The following is a 25,147-nucleotide window of genomic DNA, read 5'->3' on the forward strand; positions in this document are numbered from 1 at the left end:
CCAACAAGTAGAGGAGACACTAAAATAGAAGACATTAAAAGTCATACACCTGAAATTTCTGAAAAGATAGCAAGTCAAATAAAGAAACAAATACATGAGGCAATAGAGGAAATCAGGTTAGAAATAACCTCTCATATCAAGAAAGAAATGACAACCTTAATAAAAGAAGAGTTGCTCAGCATAGCTATAGAAGACATAGATTAAAGAGTACAGTAGTATAGGAAAAGGATGGAAACACTGAATAAAGAATATAGAAAAGATGTAAAAGGCAAATATAGAAAAGAAACAGAATTCAAAGAGATATCCAAGAAATAAAAAATTCTATTGAAAGCTGCTGAAACCATTTGAGTGACACTGAGGATAGAATTTCAGAACCTGAGAACAGGATTGCAGCTAGCAATCATGAAAAGTAAGAACTTTTAAAAATAACAAGGCAACATGAAATGACAATTTTACAGCTTCAAGATGATGCCAAGAGAAACAATATTATAGTGATAAGCATCAGTAAGATTCAGGGGTAAATGTAAATGACAGGAAAACTGTTCACAGAAATAATACCAGAAAATTTCCCAAACATGGGGAAAGAATCTGATATGCAGATAAGTGAAGCACATATAACACCAATCATAACCAAAATAAATCTACACCCAGACAGATAATAATTAACATCCCAGGCATGTAGCATAAAAATAGAATACTAAAAGCTGTTAGAAAAAAGACACAACTCACCTATCAAGGAAAGCCCATTAGAATCATGATGGAAAGTACTTCAAAGAATTAACAACTGAGATTTCATCCTATTAAAAAGCTTTTGCACTTCAAAAGAAATCAACAACAAAGTGAAAAGAAAACCCACTGGATGGGAAAGAGTTTTATCCAGCAGCCCCTCAGACAGAGGACTTATATGCAGAACATATAAAGAATTGAAAAACATCAAATCCCACAAATTCAAAGACCCACTCGAAAAATGGGCATCTGAGATGAACATGCATTTCTCAGACAGAGGTATAAAAATGGTACACAAATGCATGACTAAATATTCACCATCACTGCTCATTCAAGAATGCAAATTAAAACAACCTTGAGATTCCATCTTATTTCAGAAAGAATGGCTGCCATGAAGAAATCAACCAATTACAAATGATGGTGGGGATGTGGAGCAAAAGGAACAGTTTTCCACTGCTGTAAACTGCTGCAGCCACTTTGGAAATCAGTATAGAGCTTCTTCAAAAAACTAAGATTGGAAGTTCCATTCAATCCAGCTATTCCTCTCCTGATTATTTTCCCAGAAAAATTGAAAAGTCATGTCATAGTGATATATGTGCACTCATGTTCATTGCAGCACAATTTGTGATAGCTAAATCTTGGAAACAACCAAAATGCCCATCTACCAGAGTGAATGAAAAGGATGTGGTACTTTTATACAATGGGGTATTACTCAACTATAAAAAGGTTAATCTTGAGGTTTTTATAGGTAAATGGAGGCAACTTGAGACTATTCTTATAAGTGAAATAAATGAGACTCACATTTGTAAATATTGTATTGTTTCCCTAGTGTAAAAAATAATAATAATAAACTGAAAGAGTAATAAGACCCAAAATATACAATAGGCATTGTAAATAATGAAAGGGAAAGTAATTGATCAAAAGGAAAGAACAACTTTTAGGTATACACGTATAACTGTATGTATGTTTATGTACATATGTATGTATGTTTATGTGTGTAAGATAGATGACCATACTACTAATTCTTCATCAGAAAGAATAGTTTGTGCTGTCATAGTTTGATTGTTCATTTTTTATGCTTAGATTTTGTAACCAACTACTACTTCTATGACAATATGTAATATATTAACCAGTGTTGATTTCTTACTGTTAATTTTTTGAAATTCTGTATTGTTTCTATCCTTTTTTATGTTTTGCTTTTTAAAAATAAAAAAGACAAAAAGAAAATATGTTGTTCCAAGTAACCTGTAATGACCCTTTGTACTTTTATGTTATCTGTTGCAATGTTGCTCTTTTCCTTTCTGTATTTACTTATTTGAATCTTCTCTTTCCACTTCTTAACTTACTAAAACATTTGATATTTTATTTTTATTTCAAACTAGCTCTTGATTTCACCAATCTTGGGTAAATTTTCTTTTAGTTTCCATTTAATTTACTTACTTTTAATTTCATTATCTATTTTTCTGCTAACTTTGGTTTGATCTGTTCTTGTTCCTTGAATGCAGTTCTGGGTTTTTTGAGATATTTCTCAGTGTTTATGCTGCTCCTCTAATGCCTTTGTTTCACTACAGTTCTAGAGAAAATTTCTGGGCTCAAAGTGATGGGAGTCAGGGGAATGGCTCCTATAAGCTTGCTGCTCTATCAGAATCTTGGAGAACAGGAATGAAAGCGACAATTAACATCTGTCCACAGTTGCTATGGATCATACTATACGTACTACCTATTTTCGATATTTTATTAAACACTATTAACCTCAAGAGACAGCTATTGTCTCTACACAGATGAGAAAAGTAAGACCTGGAGAAGTTATATACTTACTCCACGTCAGACAGATAAAGAAGGTAGCTCTAGAATCCAAACTCATAATGTTGGGGAAAATAGAAAAAATACTCAAGGTTAACTGCTTGTGATCTTTCTCTATTCTGGAAAAGTTTCCAGATTACTGATTGCTCATGTTAGTGTAGTGTACACATGCTTATAAATTTACATACATGAACATGTGTGACTAATGATAATTAGTATAGGAGAAAATTAAATGAATCCCCGAAAGGCAAAATACAATCTTATGTTAAGATGCTGACTGTCCATCAACTGAGGAATATATAAAGAAGTTGTGGTATTTTTATACAATGGAGTAATACTCAGGTATAAAGAATGATCACATTGAGATATTTGTAAATAAATAGCTTGAGACCATACTCATATGCAAAATAAATCAAACTCACATGTATAAATATGGAATAGGTTCCCTAGTGTAAGAAATGGTAAGAATACATAAAAGTATGTGGTAATCAGGATTCCCCATTATATTGTTTGGAAGCCTTATAATGTTTTCATTCATTAATTGGAATGATTTTATTCTGGGGTGTTTGATTTTATTGTCTGTGATGATATGAACAGTTATTTTGAAGAAAAGAAGGCATTATAATAGCTAGTGTTGTTTTGAAGTCCCATCAAGCTTTTGTTTTTCTGCCTCCCTCAGTTTTATCATGTTGTGTCTTATTGGATTTTATTATATGTGATAGTATAAACAAAAATTTTAATAGACAAGGAGATAATATAGAAACCATTGTTCATTTTCTGTTAGTTGGTTCTAAATACCCTGTAATACTTTTACCCTTTTGAATGGTTTTACACTGTCTTGTTATGTTTGATACTACAGTATATGAAGGTATATTCAAATATTTCAAGGAAAGAGACACTATTGTTATGTTGGGTTTTCCTGTGGTGAAACACTATGTTGTTTAAATTGTTCTGTTCTGACCTGTGTTGTTATATCCTCTTCATCTTAATCTCCTCATTTATATATAAATATATTTTTAAATAAAAAATTAAATAAAACTTTAAGAAAGATGCCGACTAAGGGAAAGTAAAAAAAGATGAGATGAGAAGTTCCCCAGGAACAAATTGGGAAAAATAAGGTTAGAGAGAGGAGAATTTCACTTTGGTACACTTCACTGAATACAGAAAAACATTTATATCATTTTCCAGGAATTTGGTTAAGATTTACATAACAATGTTTTTTAATGTTGGAGCTGAATTTCCATTGAATATATTACTGTGGTGAAAAGGGCATCATGAGGAAGTATACACTCAAGTTTTATCTTAATTAGAGGCTGTTTGTCTGCTTATTCTTTGCGATGTTGAGAGGGCCTCATCTTGGTCTACTATGGGACTGGTTAAATCAAGAGACCTCAAAGCCTTTGCGATGTTTCTCCATCTTCACAACATTCATCACTTTCTAAGCAACTGCGAGAGAAGTACTTACTAAGAGTGTACTGGATGGAGCAGGGTTTGTTAGTGAATGTGTAGTAGAGATGATAATAGAAGTGAAAAGAAAGGCATAATGGAGAAGAGTCCAGGCATCTAATGAAGGCACATTAAAACAGTTATTTAGGTAACTTTTCTGGTGAGGAGGAGAAGCAATAATTTTAGATTATTTTCTTCTGTTGCATACTTCAGGTAGATAGCAATGACTCCACTGGAATTAAAAGGGACGAAAATATAGGCAGATGGAAGAAAGGAAGCCAAAATGCCCCAATCTGTGGTCTATTTTGCAAGTTAAGACCTGGCAGAGGCAAATAAGGATGTGCAATTGAAGTAAGGGATAAGCTTAGGTTATCCACGAGTCTGACTTATACCTCAATCACCAGGAATTCAAAGAATTGAAAATAGGACAGTAGTGGGGAAGAAACAAGCTGGAAATTGACTAATTGAAGAAACAATGGGGCCTGGGAATTTGATTTTTAAAAAATTAACTGGTGGAGGCTGGATGATGTGATGCTCACCTGCAATCTCAGTAACTTAAAAGGAGGTGGGAGAGTGGCATGTTCACAGCCATCCTGGGCAATATAAGGAAGCCCTGTTTCAAAATTTAATATACAGGGATTGTAGTTCAATAAGGCCTAAGTTCAACCCTCACTATAGAGGAAAAAAATTAACTCACAGATTCATGTGTGGTTTTGATGCAAGTTGTTTGTGTAGATTGTCTCCTAATTGTACAATCAGTTAGTCTGAAGAAACTGGCCTTTTTGTTTCCCTAATGGAAGAAGTTTTCAAGTTCAGATTTTGCTCTTTTTGAACAATTAGGCTTAGCATATGGTCACTCATGGTTAGAATTTGTAGTGAATCTTTTTCTTCTGCTGTGTGTCTTTGTGTTGGGCACTGGGGGAAGGGCTTCCCTCACACTTTCTGTTTTTCTCACTCAGCTTAGCAGGGTGCCTTTCCTTATCTGTACAGGCATTGTCCTCCCTAGGTCTGTTTGGGGTTCACATTTTTTGAGAGTACACATATCCTATTCTAGTTGGACCTTTGTGAATGACTTAGCACCTCAGCTGTGTACTTTATAGAACTTACCCTCCAGGAACCCTGGGGCGATAGGTAGGGAGAAAGACAAAATTTCTGTAGAAAGGCAACATTTTCAAACAACACAATCATCAGAGAGACACAAGTAGTGCCAGAGGTTTACTACTTTAATGATTTGAAAAGAGTGATGGGAAAGAATGTTTGGTTGTGGTACTCCAGTTTCTAGCAGAGCAATGTAGAAGCATGTCACTGAAGATGAGCAGACGTTTTAAAGCCAGATCCTTGTCTGAGATGGAAACCAGCTGCTAATTAAGAAGAGAGAGAAGGAGAAAAGCACGGTCCTGGTGCTGCCTCCCCACAGCGGAGTGTTGCTGCATCCAGGTGCATGGTGAACTGACAAGGCTTGTCTGAGGATTCTAATGGGGATACTTCTTGCTGTTTCTCTTGGACAGTCTTACTTTTGCTTGGACTTCTGGCACTGCTGAGGGAGTGGAGACTTCTGCTGGCACTTGGGTGGAAGCTGGCAAGGCTGGTTCATCCACTGAGCTGGAGGGAACCCTCTTACGTTGAGTGATCTTTTGCTGGAGTGCTGTCAGCATTGTTTTGGTGGGGGACAACATTGTTTTGGTGGGGGACAACATTGTTTTGGTGGAGGACAGCACTGCTTTGGTGGGGGACAGCACTGCTTTGGTGGGGGACAGTACTGCTTTGGTGGGGGACAGTACTGCTTTGGTGGGGGACAGTACTGCTTTGGTGGAGGACAGCATTGCTTTGGTGGAGGACAGTACTGCTTTGGTGGGGGACAGTACTGCTTTGGTGAGGGATAGTACTGTTGGGGTAGAGTATAGTACTGCATTGGTGGAGGGCAGTACTGCTTTGGTGGGGGACAGTACTGCTTTGGTGAGGGATAGTACTGTTGCGGTAGAGTACAGTACTGCTTTGGTGGAAGACAGTATTGTTGGCGTGGGAGGCAGCACTGCTGGGGTGGAGGACAGCACTGCTCCTGTCTCTGCTGAAACATTCTGGATTAGCTCTGCAAAAATCAGAAAGACACAGAAGTGAGGAGTGCTCAAGCCTCAGGGAAATCCTGAGTAAACCTATAGGCATACTCACATGCTGCGCTCCTTTGCCTTGACCTGATGCCTCCCCAAATTTAATCTCTCTCTCTCTCTCTCTCTCTCTCTCTCTCTCTCTCTCTCTCTCTGTCTCTCTCTGTCTCTCTGTCTCTGTGTGTGTGTGTGTGTGTGTGTGTGTGTGTGTGTGTGTCTGTTTGCAAGCCATTCCAACTCCTCTTATAAGGAATTATAAATAAAGAAGTAAAAGAAGACATTATAGAGGGAAGAAAGGAGGAAGAGAGAAGGGAGGAAGAGGAGGGAAGAAGAAAGGAAAAAGGAAAGAAGAGAGAAAGGGAGGAAAATGGAAGAAAGAAAGGGAGAGGTGGACAGAGAGGAAGAAAATAATATATGTTTTAATATATATTCTATATGTATCTATCACCTATCTGTCTAGAAAGGGAGAGAGACAGAGAGAGAGAGAGAGAGAGAGAGAGAGAGAGAGAGAGAGAGAGAGCCTGAGTAAGTAGAAAAACCAACGAGAATTAGCAAAAGAGAAGTCATGTAACTTATAATTTTCAAAACCTGAGGTTTCTAAAACAGAATTTCTTGAGATCTGCATCATATCTATAGTGGTAAGAGCTACATATTTGTAGAAAATTACTTAACTTTTCCATAACTATCTCCCTTAGATTTGATATGTACATAAAAGATATGATTGTATCTATGGATACACACACACACACACACACACACACACACACACACACAACCTAGCATATAAGCACCATATAATGATTTCAATTTAGTATATACATTTACAAAATTTTAAAAAGAAGCATCATTTAAAAAAAAAGAAGAAGAAGAAGCATCTTAACTACTCTTGAAGTAGGGTGGCTAGAACAGTTTGTCTTCTGGTCCAGAGCAGGACCTCCCACTGTGCTGCAATTCTTGCCCCAGTGCTGTTCTCCCACGGCTTCCCATCCCTCCTCTCCCCAATGACTGCCATCTTTCTCCCTTCACCCTCTTTCTGCCACCAGTCCTTTTGCCCAGAACTGATGAATTATGTTCTTTCTATCAAATCCTTTAGCACCTGCAAGCTATGTCACATGTCAGCACAGTCCTCAGAACACTCTGTCAGGCCCTCTTCTGCCTCAAGATACCCTCCAATATCCTTCAGCCATATGTGGTAGAGGACCCAAGTTCTATGGGTCTCAAAAGATAAAGAAGAGACAGATGGAGGATTACTCTCCATCCTGCCCAGCCATCCAGAGCTCCTGCCCCAGCTCCCAGCTGCATAAGGGATTTGCCATGAGGGATTTTACCTTGCCAAACTTATTGTAGCTCACAGATCACTGAAGGATGGAGAGCCAAGCGATTTGAAAAGCTCTGAGCCAGGCCACATTTTATACATCTCAAGCCACTGCCCAAGGCCATGAGGTGGCCAGGAACTGGGGTGTTCTAATTAGTCCCTAGTCCAATATGATGCACCTGTGCTTCCTCACATTTTAGGTTTTACTCACTCGCAGGTTGGTCACTTCCCTCTTGCCATGGCCAGGCTTGGTGATGAGAATGTTTCACTCGGGCCCTCACTCTAAGTTCCTATCACTTTTCCACACCTGATCTCTTTGGTATTCTGAATACGTATGTCACTTTTGACTTAGAATCTTTGCATCTAGGATGGTCCCAAGCAAGCATTCAGGATAGTGGAGCTGTGAGTTGTGAGAGCACTATTTTGGGAAGTGCAGGCTAGCAGGTGCCAGTGGGTGCCCTAGGGGGCTTTAAGGGTATGGCCGAGGAAGTGAGTGGCTCTCTTGGAATCCCACTAATTTCAGTAAAGTCTGGACTTGGATTTAACCTGGGCTCAGAGATATACTTGGCCTACACTGGTAGGATGATAAAACAAAAACTAGTTTTTTTTCTCTATTGTTATTTACAGTCTTCTGTCTTACTTGCTATGAGGAAAACCATTAGGCTCGATTTGGAGAAGCTAGGTGGTAGCAGAACAGAGTACTGTTGTCTAAATCTGTGTAACTCACCTAGACTATAGAGTTTCCAGGGAAATGATTATCATAATGTAAAGGGATTGGGGGATGCAGGAAGCAATGCACTAGACTCTAGTGAATAGAGTAAGCTCTTGTAAGACTCAGGTTGTAGGGCCCTGGAATCCATGATCCAAAGCCCTCCAACCCTCCTCCCCACCACAACTCCAGGCTTCCTTCTCACTGCTGTTAGATATCCCAGGACAAAGATGGATGCACAGGGCACAGTCTTGAATACAGTCATGTCTGACAAAAGATGAGTAGTGTCGGGGTAGGGTTCAGTTTGGTAACTCTGGACACTTCAGTGTATTTTAGGTTTTGCTTCCTCATTTTTTGGTGACGATGATAATAGCATTCTCTATGTAACTAGTAAGCATTAAAAAAAGACAATTTATGTAAATTATATGCAAATGTTTAGCACCAAATGAGTGTTCAAAATTTTTTGGTTGCTTGAAGAACTGGTTTCAGAACACCAGCTTGGACATTTTCTTAGAAGTATAGACTAGGTAGTTGCAAAGTTTGTAAGTACCTCTCATACAGCATCATAAGATCTTGATTGAAATAGGAGGAATATAATTTAAGAGATCTGTTTAAATCATGATGACTACACTTAACAAATGTACTGAACATTGCTACAGATATTTATAAGTGTTCTTACCACACAAAAATAAATGTATGTGTCACAGGACACTATTTCAACAAGCTTAATTTAAAGCTCAACTGGATTTCATTTGTGATTCCAGAATTAAGCAATACTTTATGCTGTAAGACCAACAGGCATTCCAATGAGTTCAGCAGAGGATGTTGGTTTTAGAAAAGAAAAGGTTAAGGAAGAAAGAAACAACAAACAAGCAAATGAGTTGGTTACTTGAAAATTATTTTTCTTATAAAGATTAAATCAGAGGGGACTACCTTCCACACTAGCCTTCATAAGCTTCTTTTGGGATTTATTCTTTCTTTGTCTCCCTCCTTGGCATGTAGAACGTCAGACAAAACATGTAGTTTCACTGTGATGACAACAAACTTTAGCAAGAGAGACTCTCCTTTGGTATGATCGGTTAGATCTAATGCAGTAGCTCAGTCTAAACCAAAGACTTCTTATAAGTTTTATCCAATATATATGAGGCAATGCCTGTTAAATAGTTTGATTAACCCTCCATGCTTGTAATTTTACATGCTTACATATATCAAAATATGATACTGTGCTTCATAAATATATAGTTATTACTTGTCAATTAAAAATATATTAAGGGAAAATGACCTTGAGAGAGAAATAGACATAGGCAAGCCACAGAACATTTTTCACTGTAGGCATATAATTTAGTCAATGCTCTATCCAAAGTCAAAGAGTTATCCAAGAATTTGGGAACTCATGTTGAAACATCAGAAGACTCAGGCATGGACACAAAAGTCTCTCCATTAAACCTGTGTTCAAACTACCTGTAATCCCAAGATGTGCATGTCTAGGAACTAAGACATACCCAGTGGAATCCAGGTTGTCTTAGAAGGAGTCTTCTAACATGGTAGCACTTGGACAGAAGCAGCCCTAGGGGCTGGGGGTTTAGCTCAGCGGCATAAGCGCCTGCCTTGAAAGCAGGCAGTCGTGAGTTTGATCCCCGGTACCGATAAAAAGGAAAAAGACAAAAAAAAAAAAAAAAAAAAATAAGCAGCCCTAGCAAATATTACAAAGAGACATCAAATAAGGTCCCCGATAACAGAGAGGAAGACTGCATACTGAGACCATTTATTCATCAAATTTTGCTGCACTTATACAATGTGCCATGTTCCCTGCCTGTACTAGGGATTCAGGGGAACAAGAATGACTGGGCTCTTGCTGTTTCCAAGGCAACCATAATACGTGATCCCTAATAGGCGGTTCTACCTCTATGAACTGGCCTGGGTCAAGGGACAAGTATAAACAGCTTTCTACTTCGAAGCCTTGTGGCTATTTTTCAATTGTTGAATTTGGGTTAGGCAAGTGTCACAGCAGTGTGGTCTGTGCAGTGGAGAAAGCGTGAACACCTATTAATTTGTGGTTTGGGTGTTATCTTGTAAATCTTTACTTGTATAACCATCAACCACTCAGAACAGACTATAGTGGAGTCAGCTACCTCAGGAATGCATGATGTAATACTGTATCCATGTAATACAGAAAAAGGATAACCTAAAAGCCACTAATGAAACCTGATTTGGGAATGGTGTTATCCATTGGCCTTGGTTAGCATGACTCTCTGTCAATCATTAGCTCCAATTTCTCTCTCTCTCTCTCTCTCTCTCTCTCTCTCTCTCTCTCACACACACACACACACACACTCATACGGAGTCTTTCTCACACTATTCTATGTTTTCAAGGAGTCATAACACTGGCACTCAGCTAAGATGATGGTGCTTTCTCCTACCAACTTTCATAATATTTGCATATAAATATTACATAAGCTAGGTCCATATCTACCAAATAATGACTCCTCACTTCTGCATAACTCCCACATGATTAAATTTCATGTGACACTTGACAATATCATTCTCATTTGTTTCCCTTGGGGTTCATTTATCTCATCCTTCTCTCATTTTCGTAAATATGAACATGACTATGGAAAGTAATGGAATGAGCAGTGAGGGATTTTTTTTATTTAAAGAAAGAAACAAACAAAATGAGAAGAAGGGTAGAATAATACAGAATTCAACAAAAAAATTAACACTAAGGAATTGCTAGTTGATATATTACATACTTTCATCTTATAAATAGTTATTCAAGTTTCAAAATCAAAGCATAAAAAGTGGATAGACACTCAAACATTGGCAGTGCAAACCATTCTATTCAATGATCCTACAAAAATTTAGTAATATGGTCATCTGTCTTACACACTTATATAATATAGTTATATCTTTTAGAGCACTTTCCTTCCCTTTCAGTTTTACAATATCTGTTCTACATTTTGGGTCTTACTACTTTTTCAGTATGAGTAGTGAGTTCTGAGAGCATGTGTTGAGTGGAAGACTGTCCTATATATGCCAACAACTGGCAAATAGGCATTTGTATGCTTGGCTCTAGCTCTGGTTCCTGCAACACTTCACCCTGAGAAGGATATGGTTTTATATACCTGGGTAAGGGGCAAAGAAGTGGGCAAAGGGTGCATCAAGTTAACAAAGTACAGGAAGCAGACCTAAATTCTTCTTATTAAGCAGATTAAGTTCTATGAGGATGGGAACTATATGATACACTGCTCAGTTCTCAAGGAGTTTATAATCTTAGGGAAATAAGTCCAATTCAGTGTGACAGAGAGCTGGAGCTCAACATGGAGTTGAGAGCTGAAGGATGCTGTGGATCAAGGTTGTCCTAGTGAACAGAACAATGCCTTTCTGACAGTTTGGGAGAAGTGTTAACAGAAAAACATCAGAGTAGTTAGGAAAAGATCTTAGACTACTGTCAGAAAATCTAACTTCAATTTTTTAAGCTGGCATTTAGCAAATGTTATGGTTCAGAACTGGAGCTAAGTTAAGTTTTGTGAAATAAGTGAGAGCATTCCAGAAAAGGAGACATAGATTAGGAAAACATTGGTAGGTGGAAAGATGTTTTATGTGTATAGGGGGAAAACAGCACTTACTTTTAAACATGCTTTGTGAGGAGATATTGTTTTGTATTTAGAAGAACCAGAAATATTTCTAGCTTGGCCAATAATCACTGTGAGCTTTGGATAATTGGCTTCTCTTTGCTGGGCTCAGGTGTTTGCTATGTAAAACATTATGACCTAATCCTAGTATCCAGGAAGCTGAGGCAGGACTGTAAATTTGAGCCCAGCCAAGACAATTTAGCAACTTCCCAGAAATGTGTCTTAAAATATAAATTATAAAGTCTGGGGATATAGCTCAGTGTAAAGATTCTGAGTTGGACTCCCAGGACTAAAAACAAAACAAAAGAAATCAGAAGCCAAAAGTGATCATCCCTAAAGCCTTTTATGAATGAATGTTGTTATGGCTTTTCCAGTTGGGACTGGAGATCCAACAAAGGGAATAGATTGAAAGTCCTTTGGGGAGTGGTTTTTCAAAACACATACTGTGGGATTAGGGTAAGGGTGAGTGTAGCTAAGATGAAGCCAAGGAGACAAGCTGGAGAAAACTGACAAATCTCTGACCCAGATGTCAGCAGTATAAGTGAAAAAGGACAGAATTTCAGGCTATCAATGTGTGTGTGTGTGTATGTGTGTATGTGTGTGTTGTGTGTGTGCGTGTGTGCAAGTGCATGCACGCACGCGCTACTGTGTTACTGGGGTTAAACTCACAGCTGCATTTCTAGCCCTTGTTTGTTTTTGCTGACTTTTTAAAAATTTTAGACAAGATCTCATTGAGGCATCTAGCCTCATCTCAAACTTGCAATCCTCTTGTCTCAGCCTCTCAAAGCACTGAGAATACACCCATTTGCCATCAGATTTAGTAAACATGACCTCGAATTAAGAATACTTACCCCGGGGAACTTCGAGGATGGGGAGATAGGGAAGGAACTGAAAGAATTCTTGAAATGCTAAGTTATGAAATGGGAAATGCAGAGATGGGATCTGGGATGACTTGTTACTGACAAGTAATAAGGCAGACAAGATTTTTGTTCATGCTTATGTATCTAGTGGAGCAAGACATCCATGGAGAAGGAGCAGGACAGGTGACAGTAGGGAAAGAAAACATTACAGAAAGATATTTCTCCTATTTGAGGTCAGGTTAGTGCTAAGAAAAGAAAAGAGACAGAAGAAACCAAAGAAAGAGAGCTCTGGGCCAAGGAGCCACACAATTCATGGTGGCAGGTGTTGGTGAGGATCTGAGAAGGTTCTAGATTAACAAGGTCCAAAGGAGGAATCAGCTCAGGAATCAGAGAAAGCATCCCCTCTCCCGAACCAAGACAGTGTCAACACCTGGGAACGTTCTCAGTAAGCCAGGGAGAGAGGTTAAAATTGTTACTGTCTTTTAGAGAGATTAGCATAATGTTGGTGACTTTTATTTCTTTGGGAAGTCTTGTGTTTGTTATTTTTGAGACTCTTACCCTTCTGTAGTTAATTTTAAAATATTTTTTTATGTAAAGATGATTGAGTAAAGACTGTCATCAAACCATAGCCTTTCTAGCAACTGGAAGTGAAGCACGTGGAAAACAATTTAAATTTAGTGAAGAGAAAGAAGAAAAACTAAGAATTGAGAAAGAGGAGACAGGAAAACTAGAAATTACAGAAAAACTGGTAACAACACAAAGGGAGAAGGATTTGTCTTCATGAACACAGGGTAAGGCTGGGAAGTGTCAGCAGACTCAGTGATTAACAATGACCCAGCAATGTGAGTTCTAAGAAAAGCCCACAGTTATTGTAAGCTGCAAATACAGTGTGGGGTTTTACTATGAAAATGATTCCTCCCACATTGCAGGCTAGCACTGGAGAAGAAATACAGCCTAGTGACCACTATAGTTAGGATAAATATAATTACGAGATACTTTGAGAAGGGTTTTATTGTTTAAGAGTACGCTACTCTGGAAATAAAGTCACCAGACAATCATACTTCAGGGTTTCTGGGTTCACCCTACAGCAGTGACTAAGACGGAAGACAGCCACAAGAGGGAGTCACTGAGAGAAGGGCTAGTCATAGACCTGCTGAGCAGTTTAAGCAGTGGTGAGCTCAAGTTGTGAAAGACATGGCAATCCACTTTCCATGGTATGTAGTTTTTTCAAGGTGTAGGGTCTTAAAGTGCTGGAATGAAATGCAGTAGACTAATTGTTTCACCTCCCTGACCACATCCAGAACCCAACTCTAGTCTGTTTGCTTTTCTCTTCTGCCAATGTGATAAGAGATATACCTCATCTTTAAGGTTTGCCTCATCCTGGGTGGACAGACAGGCTTCTGAAGTAGGTGAGATGCCTCAAAAGCCCACTGACCACAGGGTAGTCAGAGATAGCATTGACTTGGAGCACACAGAACATCAACACTAAAAGCCACTATAGTAAATACAGTCCTCCAGGACACAATGCACTACTGACTGACCCTGCCCGGTAGATAAGGTGGAGCAGGGATCACCATCCACTCAGCAAAAAACGATCATGATAACACAATACGCCTTATTAGTACCTAGTGGTAACTCACCCTCTCTTCCTCATATCTGTGAATCCAAATGCCAAAAGCCTTAGGAAAAAAACTGCACACCTGTAAAACCTCAACATGGAGACATTTTTTTTGACTCATTTTTTTCCTTTGTTCTTTTTTGTAGGAGGGTTGTATAATTTTTCTTTTTCTTTCTTTCTTTTTTTTCTGGGTCTTACTCCCTTTTCTTTCTTTTACTCATTTTTTTCTGTTACTTTTCCCTATTTAGTTTCTTTAATTCTTTCACTGGATTTTCATGTCACCTTTCTCTCCTCTTCCTTTTCATTTCTGACTTTTGCTACATCTTCCATTTTCCCTTTCACCCACCCACTCCAGTTTTATTATTACTAATTAGTGTTACTTATTTTTACTTAGATAACTACATACTATTGCTGCTTATTTCCTTTCTATTGCTAATAGTGAGATAGTTGATGCTTTCAGATATTTTCTATCTGCAAATCAGTCACAATAATATATACACAAGATAAACCAGACATTTGCTATGTTAATGATGGCATATTTGTGACTTTTAGTTGGTTTTTGCTACATGTCAATATCTGGTGTGTTTCTGTAGTTTGATTTGTTTTCTCTTCCCTGTGGAATCAAGTTCCAAAAAGAGGTTGGCCACTAAGAAGATCCCAAAAATATTACATTGACTATGTTGAAAAGAATATAGACACAGAAACATAACCAAAGATAAGGCCACATCACAGTGAGACATATTCTAACTATAGAGATCACCACAGCAGTGACAGAGTTTTTCTACCCTAACTGATGTTTATCCTGCAGGAAAAATAAAAAATAAAAACAAGAGAAAGCAAGGTAAAAAAAAATATATATATATATACATATATCCCACAAAGCCCTTAGCTCCCCAAAGCTGATCTCAGTACACTTAAACAGAGGAAGTTATAAGCAAAAACCAAATTGTTTTTCTATCAAAGAATCAACATATAAGCAAAGTTATCATATACTTAGTGAACTTAGGATTTATATAAACATAAATGACAAAATGTTAAGTTTTACAAGACACAAATAATGAGTTCATTGAGTTAAATAAGGCACTACAATATATGAATGACCATTTTGATAAGGAATTAGAAATTATGAAATCTGGGATATGAAAACTCAGCTGAAAGTATGGATCACATATTCTACTAATGTGATGACAAAGTGTCAGAACTTGAATGTAGTAGACTGTGTACTCAAGACACCCTAAAAATGACAAGACACTGGGGAAGTTAGATCCAACAATTTCTAGATGCCTAAAAAAAATCCCTCAAATTTATAAGAAAAAAGGAAAATTTAGGTGACCCAAACTACCAAAATTTACTCATAAAAAAGTCATAATTTTTCAAATGTAAGGAAATAATTCAATATTCAAGTACAAGAGGCATGTAAGATCCCAAATAGCCATGACTACAAAACTACTTCTCTACCCTCCATTATAGTCAAAAAAAATTCCAGAAATTGAACATAATGAAAAAAGTTGAAAAATTGTTCAAGAAAAATATCATGTAACCCATAAAAACAAGCCTATCACAATAACAACAAATTTATTAGCACAAATTTTAAAGATCTAAAGAACCTGGAGCAAAAATTTTCAAGCCTTAAAATGGTTGTCATCCCAGCCTTTTACCGTTCAAATTGTATGAAGAAGTAAAAATTTACATGACAGAGAAATCCAAAAGAAATTCATGACCACTAACCTAGTACTGCATAAAATATTTGAGATCCTAGACAAAGAAAAGGGAGACATTGGCACCAATAAGTCCAAAGAAAAGTATTCATCTAATGGGGAGACCAGGTAAACAACAGAAAAAATAAAGAACAAATTAGCACTGGAAAAACAATGCAATGACAGAATCTAGTAAATATTTTACAATAATAACTATCAACTTTAACATTCTTAATGCTTCTATCAAAAGACACAGACTGGCAGCTGGATTAAAAAAATCTAATCATTTGCTGCTTTTTAAAGACATATCTCACACATAAATAAACACAAAAACTGATAACTGAAAAAGTGGAAAATGTTATTCCATGCAACTGGAGTTCAAAAGCAAGCAGAAGTAGCTATTTTATTTTCAGACACAGCAGACCCAAGCCAAAACTTATCAAAAGAGACAAGATGGTCACTATACATTAGAAAAGGAAATGAGTCAATAGGAAGAGATAATAATTGTAAATGCATATGCATTGAATGTTGACACACCAAACTCCATAAAACAAACCACTATACATAAAAGGATAGACAGGCACCATCTCAAACACAATGAGGTCATCAACATCATATTCCCACAAATACATGTGTAAACTAGACAAAACAAGCAAAGAAATGTCAGAGTTAAGGGGAGGAAGGAGAACAATGGGTATAGGGGATTAAAAACAGAAATGTGCTATGATGTGTATATGTAACCATTCCCCAGGATGACTGTAAACTGCATGAACTACAAACATAAAAATAAAATTTAAAAATTAAAAAGAAATTTCAGCATTTAACCACAACTTGCAACAAATACACTTAACAAATATCTACAGGATATTTCATTCAATGACAAACTGCACATTTTTCCCAGCATGAAACAAAACTTTTTCCAAAACAAACTGTATTATAATACATACTTAATACAAGATAATTGAAATAATCCCTTGAACACTGTCAGATCACAGCAGAATGAAACTAAGAATCTATACCAAAAAACTGCAGAGAACAATGCAAACACATATAGATCAAATGATACACTTTAAAATAATTAGTGGGTGCAAGAAGAAATTATAAGAGCTGGAGACATAGCTCAGCAGTATAGTGCCAGCCTGGCAAGTGTGAGGTCCTTAGTTTGATTCCCATTACCCAAAGGAAGGAGAAGAAGAAGAAGAAGAGGAAGAGGAAGAAGAAGAAGAAGAAGAAGAAGGAGAAGGAGAAGGAGAAGGAGAAGGAGAAGGAGAAGGAGAAGGAGAAGGAGAAGAAGAGAAGAAGAGAAGAAGAAATGAAGAAAAAAGAAAAAGAAGAAGAAAATAAGAAGAAGAAAAAAAAGAAGAAGAAAAGAAGAAGAAGAAAAGAAGAAGAAGAAGAAGAAGGAGAAGGAGAAGGAGAAGGAGAAGGAGAAGAAGAAGAAGAGAAGAAGAGAAGAAGAGAAGAAGAGAAGAAGAAAGAAGAAGAAGAAGAAGAAGAAGAAGAAGAAGAAGAAGAAGAAGAAGAAGAAGAAAAAGAAGAAAAAGAAGAAGAAGTGTTGGAGACCACTCTGAGCAGGATTTAAATTTTACTAATTAGCTTTCTATGTTTATCTGTGAGTCTTTCCTAGGCCTAGGCCCCTTGCCTGGTGATGGGAGCTGATTCATAGTAAGTGAACCTCTACAAATCACTGGTCCTGTCTGAGGCCTGTAGTGGCCTGTGAGGCCCAAGATACCTCAAAGGGTAAGATAAGGTCACAGCTGTGGACATGGACACTTGGCTCCAACCCCAATTAACAAAAAAAAAGACTGCAGCTGCAGGAACTACTCCTACAGTCTTACTTCTACCATGTCTTCATGAAAAGACACTGCTACTGAATTGACTGGATTCGTTACTTGGAGATGTCCTTGAAGGGATTCCTAAAGTCCTGCTCATTGCCTGCGCTTTCCTCAGTTTCTCTGCCTTTGTCCTTGGTCCTAATAAAAATGGACTGATCCAAAAAACTTTTTGTCTTAGCCCTTAGAGTTGTGAGCTTTATTAAAGGATTTTTGACTCCCCTGGAGCCCTAAAATCATACAATTTGTCTCTTTTTATTTAACCTCTGCCATACCCCCTTTTGGAAGATCAGGGATCTAGGTCAGGATCTGATAAAGAAGAAGGAGGAGCAGGAGGAGGAGGAGAAGTGGTGGAGAAGGAAGAAGAAATAATTATGGAAGAAGCTGAAAAGTTCTAAGAATCAAATAGTAAACAAAGTGCAACATACCAAAACCTATGAGAAAAAATAAAATAGTTCAAAGGTGGAATTTTTTGACAGTGAATGTGCATATTAAAAGAGTGATTTCAAATAATTAATGATGCATGTCAAAGTCCTAGAAAAACAAGAAAAATCTGAACCCCAAAGTAGCAGAAAAAAAAAATTACAAAGATCCAAGAGCCATACAATTGTTTTCAATGTTTTATGTATTCTCTGGCCAATTAGTCTCATTTTCAATCTGTATCTATGATAATTAACTTTACAAGATCTTATAGGATAAGTGAATACATTTGATGCTAGAAAAATAAAAGTGGAAGGAGGTGGAAAAGAAAGGCATCGAAATGTGGTCATGTACCAATTTCCTACAGTGAATGTAATCATTATGCACTGAAAAGATACAGCAATAAAAATTCAAAAGAAGATCAGATCAAAGATCAATGAAATTGAAAGAAAACAAAACACAGAGGATCAAAAACTGAAGAGTTGGCTCTTTGAAAGGATTAATAAGATTAATAAATCTGTAGCCAAACTCACAAAAAGAAGGAAAGAAAAAAAAATTAATGCAATTAGAAATGAAAAAGGTGAAAAAATAAAACTACCAAAGTATAGAAAGACAATCCAATAAATTAGACAACCTACAAGAAATGAATAAATTCATACACTTAGGAATTACCAAATTCAAACCAAAAAGATATAAAAACTCTGAATATATCAATAGCAGTCATGGAAAAGAGGCAATAATAAAGGCTTTACAAGCTAAGTAAGCTCAGGACTCTGTTGATTCACTAAAGAATTTTCCAGATGTCTAGGGAAGCTCAAACATCAATGCTTTATAAAATCTTTCATTAAGAGGATCAGAATACCACCAAACATATTCTAGGAAGCTAGCATTACCTTATACCAAAACTGGACAAAGATTTAACAAAAAGTGAACACTCTATTTTAATCTCCTTAATGAATGTATATTAAAAGACTTTCAACAAGATATTGCAGAGTACAGAAAATCATTGAAAAGATCATTTAACAGGGTCAAGTTGGGTTCATCCCAGGGATGTAAGGGTGTTTCAACATAAGTAAATCCATAAATATAGTTCATCACATAAACAAAAACAAAGACAAAAATTACAAGATCCTGTCAATGAATGTAGAAAAATTTCTTGACAAAATCCAGCATTCATTTATGATAAAAATTGATGAAATTAGATATAGAAGTACCTTACCTCAAAGTGATAGAAGCTACTTATAACAAATCCCTGCCTATACTGTACCAAATGGAAAAAACCTGAAAGCACTTTCTCTAAAATCAGGAACAAGACATGGCTTTCTACTACTCCTGGTCACTATGCTACTTGAAATCTTACTCATACAAAGTAGAGAAGAGAAAGAAATAAAGGTAATCTCTGCATGAAAGGAAGAAATCAAGCTATCATAGAAAACACGATCCTTTATATAGAAGACCCAAAAAACTCCACCAGAAAGTTCAGCACAGTTGCAGAACACAAAATAAATGCAAAAGAACCAATAGTGCTCCTGTACACTAAAAATTAAAAGCAGAAGGAAATCAGGGACACAGTCCCATTCACAATAACTTTGAAAATTAAATGTCTAGGAATTAACCTAACCAAAGAAGTGAAAGACCACTATAATGAAACTTATTGTACTCTGAAAAAAGAAATTGAAGAGGAAATTATAAAATGGAAATACAATCGCTGTCTTAGATAGGCAGATCCAATATTCCCCAAATGGCTATATTATTAAAATAAAAATAGCATGTGTGTTTTTCACAGAACTAGAAAAGACAGTCTAAAAATTTACATGGAATCTGAAGAGAACAAGAAGAGGCAAGCAATTTTGAGCAACAAAATTAAAGGAGATGGCTTACCTATCTTGGATTTCAAGTTAATTACAAAATTACAGTGATAAAAACAGACACATGTATCAATGGAGCCAAACTGATGATGAAAAACAACCCCAGAAATATTCAGTCACAGTATATTTCCTAAAGAAACAAACAAACAACAACAAAAAAACACACCATAAAAAAAGATATCCTATGTACAGAATGGTGCTGGGAAGAGTGGTCATTCACATGTAAGAGAATGATCTAGACTCCCATATCTTGCACCTTGTATTAAAGTAAAATAAAAATGAGAGACATAGATATTAAAAACAGAAGCACTTAATCTGCTAGAGGATAAATAGCTAAAATTCTTGAAGACACAAGCAAGGGCTTTCTGAATAGAACATAAACTGGGCCAAAAAAATAACACCAACAATTAACAAATAAGATTATATCAAATCACAAATCTTCTGCACAGCAAAAAAAAAAAAAAAAAAAAAAAAAACAACAAAACAAAAAAACAAAACAATCAACAGTTAAAGAGACAACTTACAGAATAGGTAAAAGGTTTTACCAGAACTTCTTGGACAGAGGATAGATATATACAAAGCACCCAAAACATTAGAGTCCCCGAATTAAAAAAATCAAGAAGTGTGAACAACTGCAATAAATAGATATTTTGATCCAGGCGTGGTGGCTCAGGCCTGTAATCCCAGCACTCGGGAGGCTGAGACAGGGGGCTCGTTGCGAATTCGAGACCAGCCTAGGCTACAAAGTGAGCTTAAGGCCAGCCTGAACTGCATAGCAAGACCCTGTCTCTAAAAGACAAAAAAAAAAAAAAAAAGATATTTCTTGAAAGAAGTAAAAATGGACAGTAAGTACATGAAAAAATGTTATGCAGCTTTGAACACTAGCAAAACATAAATCAAAATAATGAATTCTATGTTATCTAGAAAAAATAGCTATCATCAAGGATTCAAAAACAAATATCAAGAACTCAAAAAGCAAAATATGAACAGTTTGTAGGTAAAAAGATCTCCTTCTACATTTTTGGTGGGAAGTTAAAGTAGTACAACCACTAAGGAAATCAGCATGGTGATTCCTCAAAAAAAAAATAAAAACAAAAATTTTATCTGATCCAGATATATCTTTTTCGGGTGTCTTCTAAGAAGAGTTAAAGTCATCACATTATAGTGATATATGCATACATGTTAATAGTAGTACATGCTGTTATATAGATGTTTATAGCAGCACAACTTGTCATAACTGAATCTTGAAAGTAGTATGTATGACCATGAACTGATGAATGGATAAAGAAAATATTATACATCTGTATTTACATCTTTCTCTCTCTCTCTCACTATACACACACACACACACACACACACATATGTACACACATAAAGAAGGAAAATGCAAGAATGCATTTGTAGGAAAATGAGTACACCTTGAGGCCAAAATACCAAGTAAAATAAATCAGAAATGAAATGTTAAGTATCACATGGTTTATCTTTTATCAGAAACTCAAAATATAAATAAAGAGCCAAAAATAAAAGATGGCAGAAAACAGAAGGTAGACTTTGAAGATATGGGAAAGGATTGGGGAAAATAGAAGGGTGGGAAGGACAGGGAGTGGTAAAAAAAGATTAAAACATGATGTGTGCATGTATCAATTTCCCAAATGAGTGTGTGCATAGCTCACATATACTAGTTAAAAAAACATAGGCATAATAAAAAATAGATAAGTAAATAGCCTGCATTTTGAGAACCATAGTAATTATGAAGGGCCATTGCCCTTTCATGGCAAATTAAAATGTTGGCCTGCTGTTGTGTGTTTTAAAAATTACGTTTAGTGAACCTTAAGGACCTGAGCACTGCTAATGTGCTTCGTGATGTCTTATCAAGAACATATACAGGAAAGATGAATAAAATAAAAGAACTGACTTATTTATAATCATGTTTTATAAAATGTCAGAGAAAAGGCTTGAATTCTAGTACATCATCAAATGGAAAATCAAATTAAACCAAAGAACCAACGAACCAAACAAGAAATACATTAGGAATTGGTTAATGTCAAAATCTCATTTGCAATTGCTAATCACCTCCTCCCCTCTCTCCAGCTTGAAGCCAGGCTTAATCAAGGAGGCAGGAACAGGCCTTTTATGGCACCCTGATGTCTTTTGAATGGTCTAGGACATATTGCCAAACTCTGGCCTGAATCTCTTTCCTGAGGAGACAAGTTGTGACCTCATTGAAATGAGGTCTCCCCAACTGGCATTCAACCTCATGGATCAGAAGCCACTTGCCTCTTAATGCCACTTGTTCACTGCTTGAATTTTGGGAATTCCCTATTTCTTTTTTTTTTTTTAATTTTATTTAAAGAAAGACTAAACAAAACAGAAAATGGGTAGAAATAGTACGTATGTTCAGAGAAAAAATAAACAGTAAGAAATCACTAGTTGATGATTACATACTGTTCTTTTACAAATAGTTAAGATACAAAAGTAGAACATATAAAGTGGGAATTCAAATAGCGAGACTGCAAACAGTTCTGTTCAACTATCCAACAAAAACTTAGTAATATGATTGTCAATCCTATACATTTAAATATACATGCAGTAGTCCATATCCTTATTTATGTTGAGATTAAACAAACTAAAGCAGCCTAAAGTCATTCTGAATGGAGAATAATAGTATTGCTGGATTTCACATCATGACACTCTGGGATCAGCACTGAGTTCTGTAGTGTCTTTTTTAAAATTTTTATTTAAAGAAAGACTAAACAAAACAGAAAATGAATAGAAATAATACATACTTTCAAAGAAAAAATAAACATTAAGAAATCACTAGTTGATGATTACAGATCATCCTCTTACAAATAGGTATTCAAGATACTAAAGTGGAGCATATAAAGTGGGGATTCAAACAATGAGACTGCAACCAGTTTTGTTCAACTATCCATCAGAAACTCAGAAATATGGTTATCAATCCTATACACGTAAACATACATGCAGTTATCCATATCTTCAATTATGTTGAGATTGAACTAACCCAAGCAGGCTAATATCACTCTGAACAAAGAATAATACTATTGCTGGGTGTCACATTATGACACTCCAGGATCAGCACTGGGTACTTTAGTGTCTCTTTTTCTTCAAAGTCTCTGTTCATTTCATCATGTTTCATAAGATCAGTTCTCATAAACGGTTTATAGACTATACACATGCATAAGTCTTAACATGTATTTCTATGCTTTCTATATTAGGGGAAGAAACAAAACATATTCTTATAAACACATGAAACGAAAAAGACATATAAGACCATTGTACAAGGAGTTCTACCACAGTTCCTTTGTTGCCTCTTGTTATTTTCAATAGAATTGGCTGTATCATTAGACATAGTATAATTGAATATATCAGTGCATAACAGTATTAATAAAATCACAATTTTGTGTAGAGTATAAAACTTCGAAAACAGGCAGTTATTAAACAAGAATGTGTATCGTAGAGTCTTGTCATCTTCAGTGTAGTTGCCATACTCTCAGACTTAATACTATCAATTATATCAGTTTTGAATAAAATCTTCTTTGCCTCATTTCTGTTATGCTCTTTTTTGCCATCAGTTGTCTGCTTATCTTCTTCATTCTGTTTTTCTGCTTCATTCATTGAGGCCTCTCTGCCACTGTTCCTAGAATCCTAGTACTTTTCTCTCTCTCTAGAATTCACTGCAATATTCTCTGTAGAGTTAGATTGGTAGTTATGAATTTCCCAAGTTCCTCTTTGTCTTGGAAGCATCTTGTTTGTCCATTAATTTGTAGAGACAGTTTAGTAGGGTATATCAATCTGGGATGGAGGTTGCTGTTTTTCAGTGCTTGGAATATTTCACTCCATTGGCTCTTCTTGACTTGATGGTTTGTGTCGATAAGTCTGCCATGATTCTGATGGGCCTTCCTTTATAGATGATCTGTTTCTTGTCTTAACAGCTTTTAATATTCTGCTCTTATATTGAATTTCTGGGATCTTGATTATTATATGCCTGGGTGTAGCTCTGTTTTGGTTAGGTGGCTGGAGTTCTGTATGCCTCATACATCAGAATATCATTTCCTTTTCCTATGTTTGGGAAGTTTTCCTTAATTATTTCTGTGAATATCTTTTAGTTCCTTTGTAACCCTGCTTCTTCATTCACATTCTTTATTCTCCAGTTATAGATCCTCTTGTCATCTTCTAGTCTTTGTATTGGTACTGCTTGTTTCCTTGTTATTTTTAAAAAGTTTTTCCTTTCATAATCTCACATTGCAAAACTCCTCGAGTTTGAATAATCTATCCTTAGTTTTTTTCAAGCAGATTTGCCATCTTTCCGTAGAGTTTTTCATTTCCTGGTAATCTCTTTGAATCTGCTTCATGTATTCTATATTTTCTTATCTCTTGACTAGACTTCTTCTTTATACTTCAGATCCACAATACCCCCAATACTATATCTTGTGATCTTCACCTGGAACAGAGTGAGTTTTGTTGTATGTACCCATGCATTGCACACTACAAATATACATAATTATTATTTGTCAATTAAAAATGATATTTTAGGGGCTGGGGATTTAGCTCAAAGACTTAAGTGCCTGCCTGGCAAGTGCAAGTTCATGAGTTTGATCCCCAGTACTCCCCCACAAAAAAGCCCCAATACTTAAAAAAAGAAACTCCATCTATCTATTATCTGCCCAGCTATGATATCTCAGTTAACATAGTAAAAACATAATTTTCAAAAAGTCATATTCTTAATATTAATGGAACTTCCTTGATATTTTTCTAGTAAATTTATAGAAACTTTTAATGGCTTTTCTATTACGTTTTTGTTTGAATATGATACTTTCCTTAGACAAAACTGCCCAATAGCGTTCAGGTTCCAAAAAAAAAAATATACAATAAATGAAATTTAGAGTGTTGCAAAGTTAATATAATGTATTTTATTTTTAGATATTTGAAAATTTTATATGTGAAATATATTCGTAAGATGTCATAATATAGGATCAAGTCTTGGTTAGTAAGAAACCTTAAAAGAAATACATTAAATAACCTCTTCAAAGTGTAGCCCCACTTTAGGTAGTACAGAACCAGACCACATTTCCCATAGGGATGAAATAAGATAATT

General features: G+C 36.1%; 1 protein-coding gene across 2 annotated transcripts in view; it reads right to left on the minus strand.

The window, feature by feature from the left end:
• Positions 1 to 5,188: 5,188 nt before the first annotated feature.
• Positions 5,189 to 25,147, minus strand: part of LOC106025520 (zonadhesin-like) — a 29,969-nt gene continuing 10,010 nt past the window's right edge. Inside the window, exons 1-2 of one of the 2 annotated variants that reach the window (XR_001199099.2) lie at positions 7,409 to 7,453; positions 5,189 to 6,064 (exon numbers count right to left, since the gene is read on the minus strand). Coding sequence is in view for 1 of the 2 variants with exons in the window: in XM_063233384.1 (XP_063089454.1) it covers positions 5,593 to 6,064 (472 nt within the window). In the remaining variant the exon portion in view is untranslated. Of the gene's footprint in view, positions 6,065 to 7,408; positions 7,454 to 25,147 lie in introns of those variants that run through there. The other variant, XM_063233384.1, reaches the window with a different exon arrangement.

Source organism: Cavia porcellus, unplaced genomic scaffold (genome assembly GCF_034190915.1).
Source record: "Cavia porcellus strain 051 isolate PalLab524CR breed Dunkin Hartley unplaced genomic scaffold, mCavPor4.1 scaffold_1, whole genome shotgun sequence".
Taxonomy (NCBI): Eukaryota; Metazoa; Chordata; class Mammalia; order Rodentia; family Caviidae; genus Cavia; species Cavia porcellus.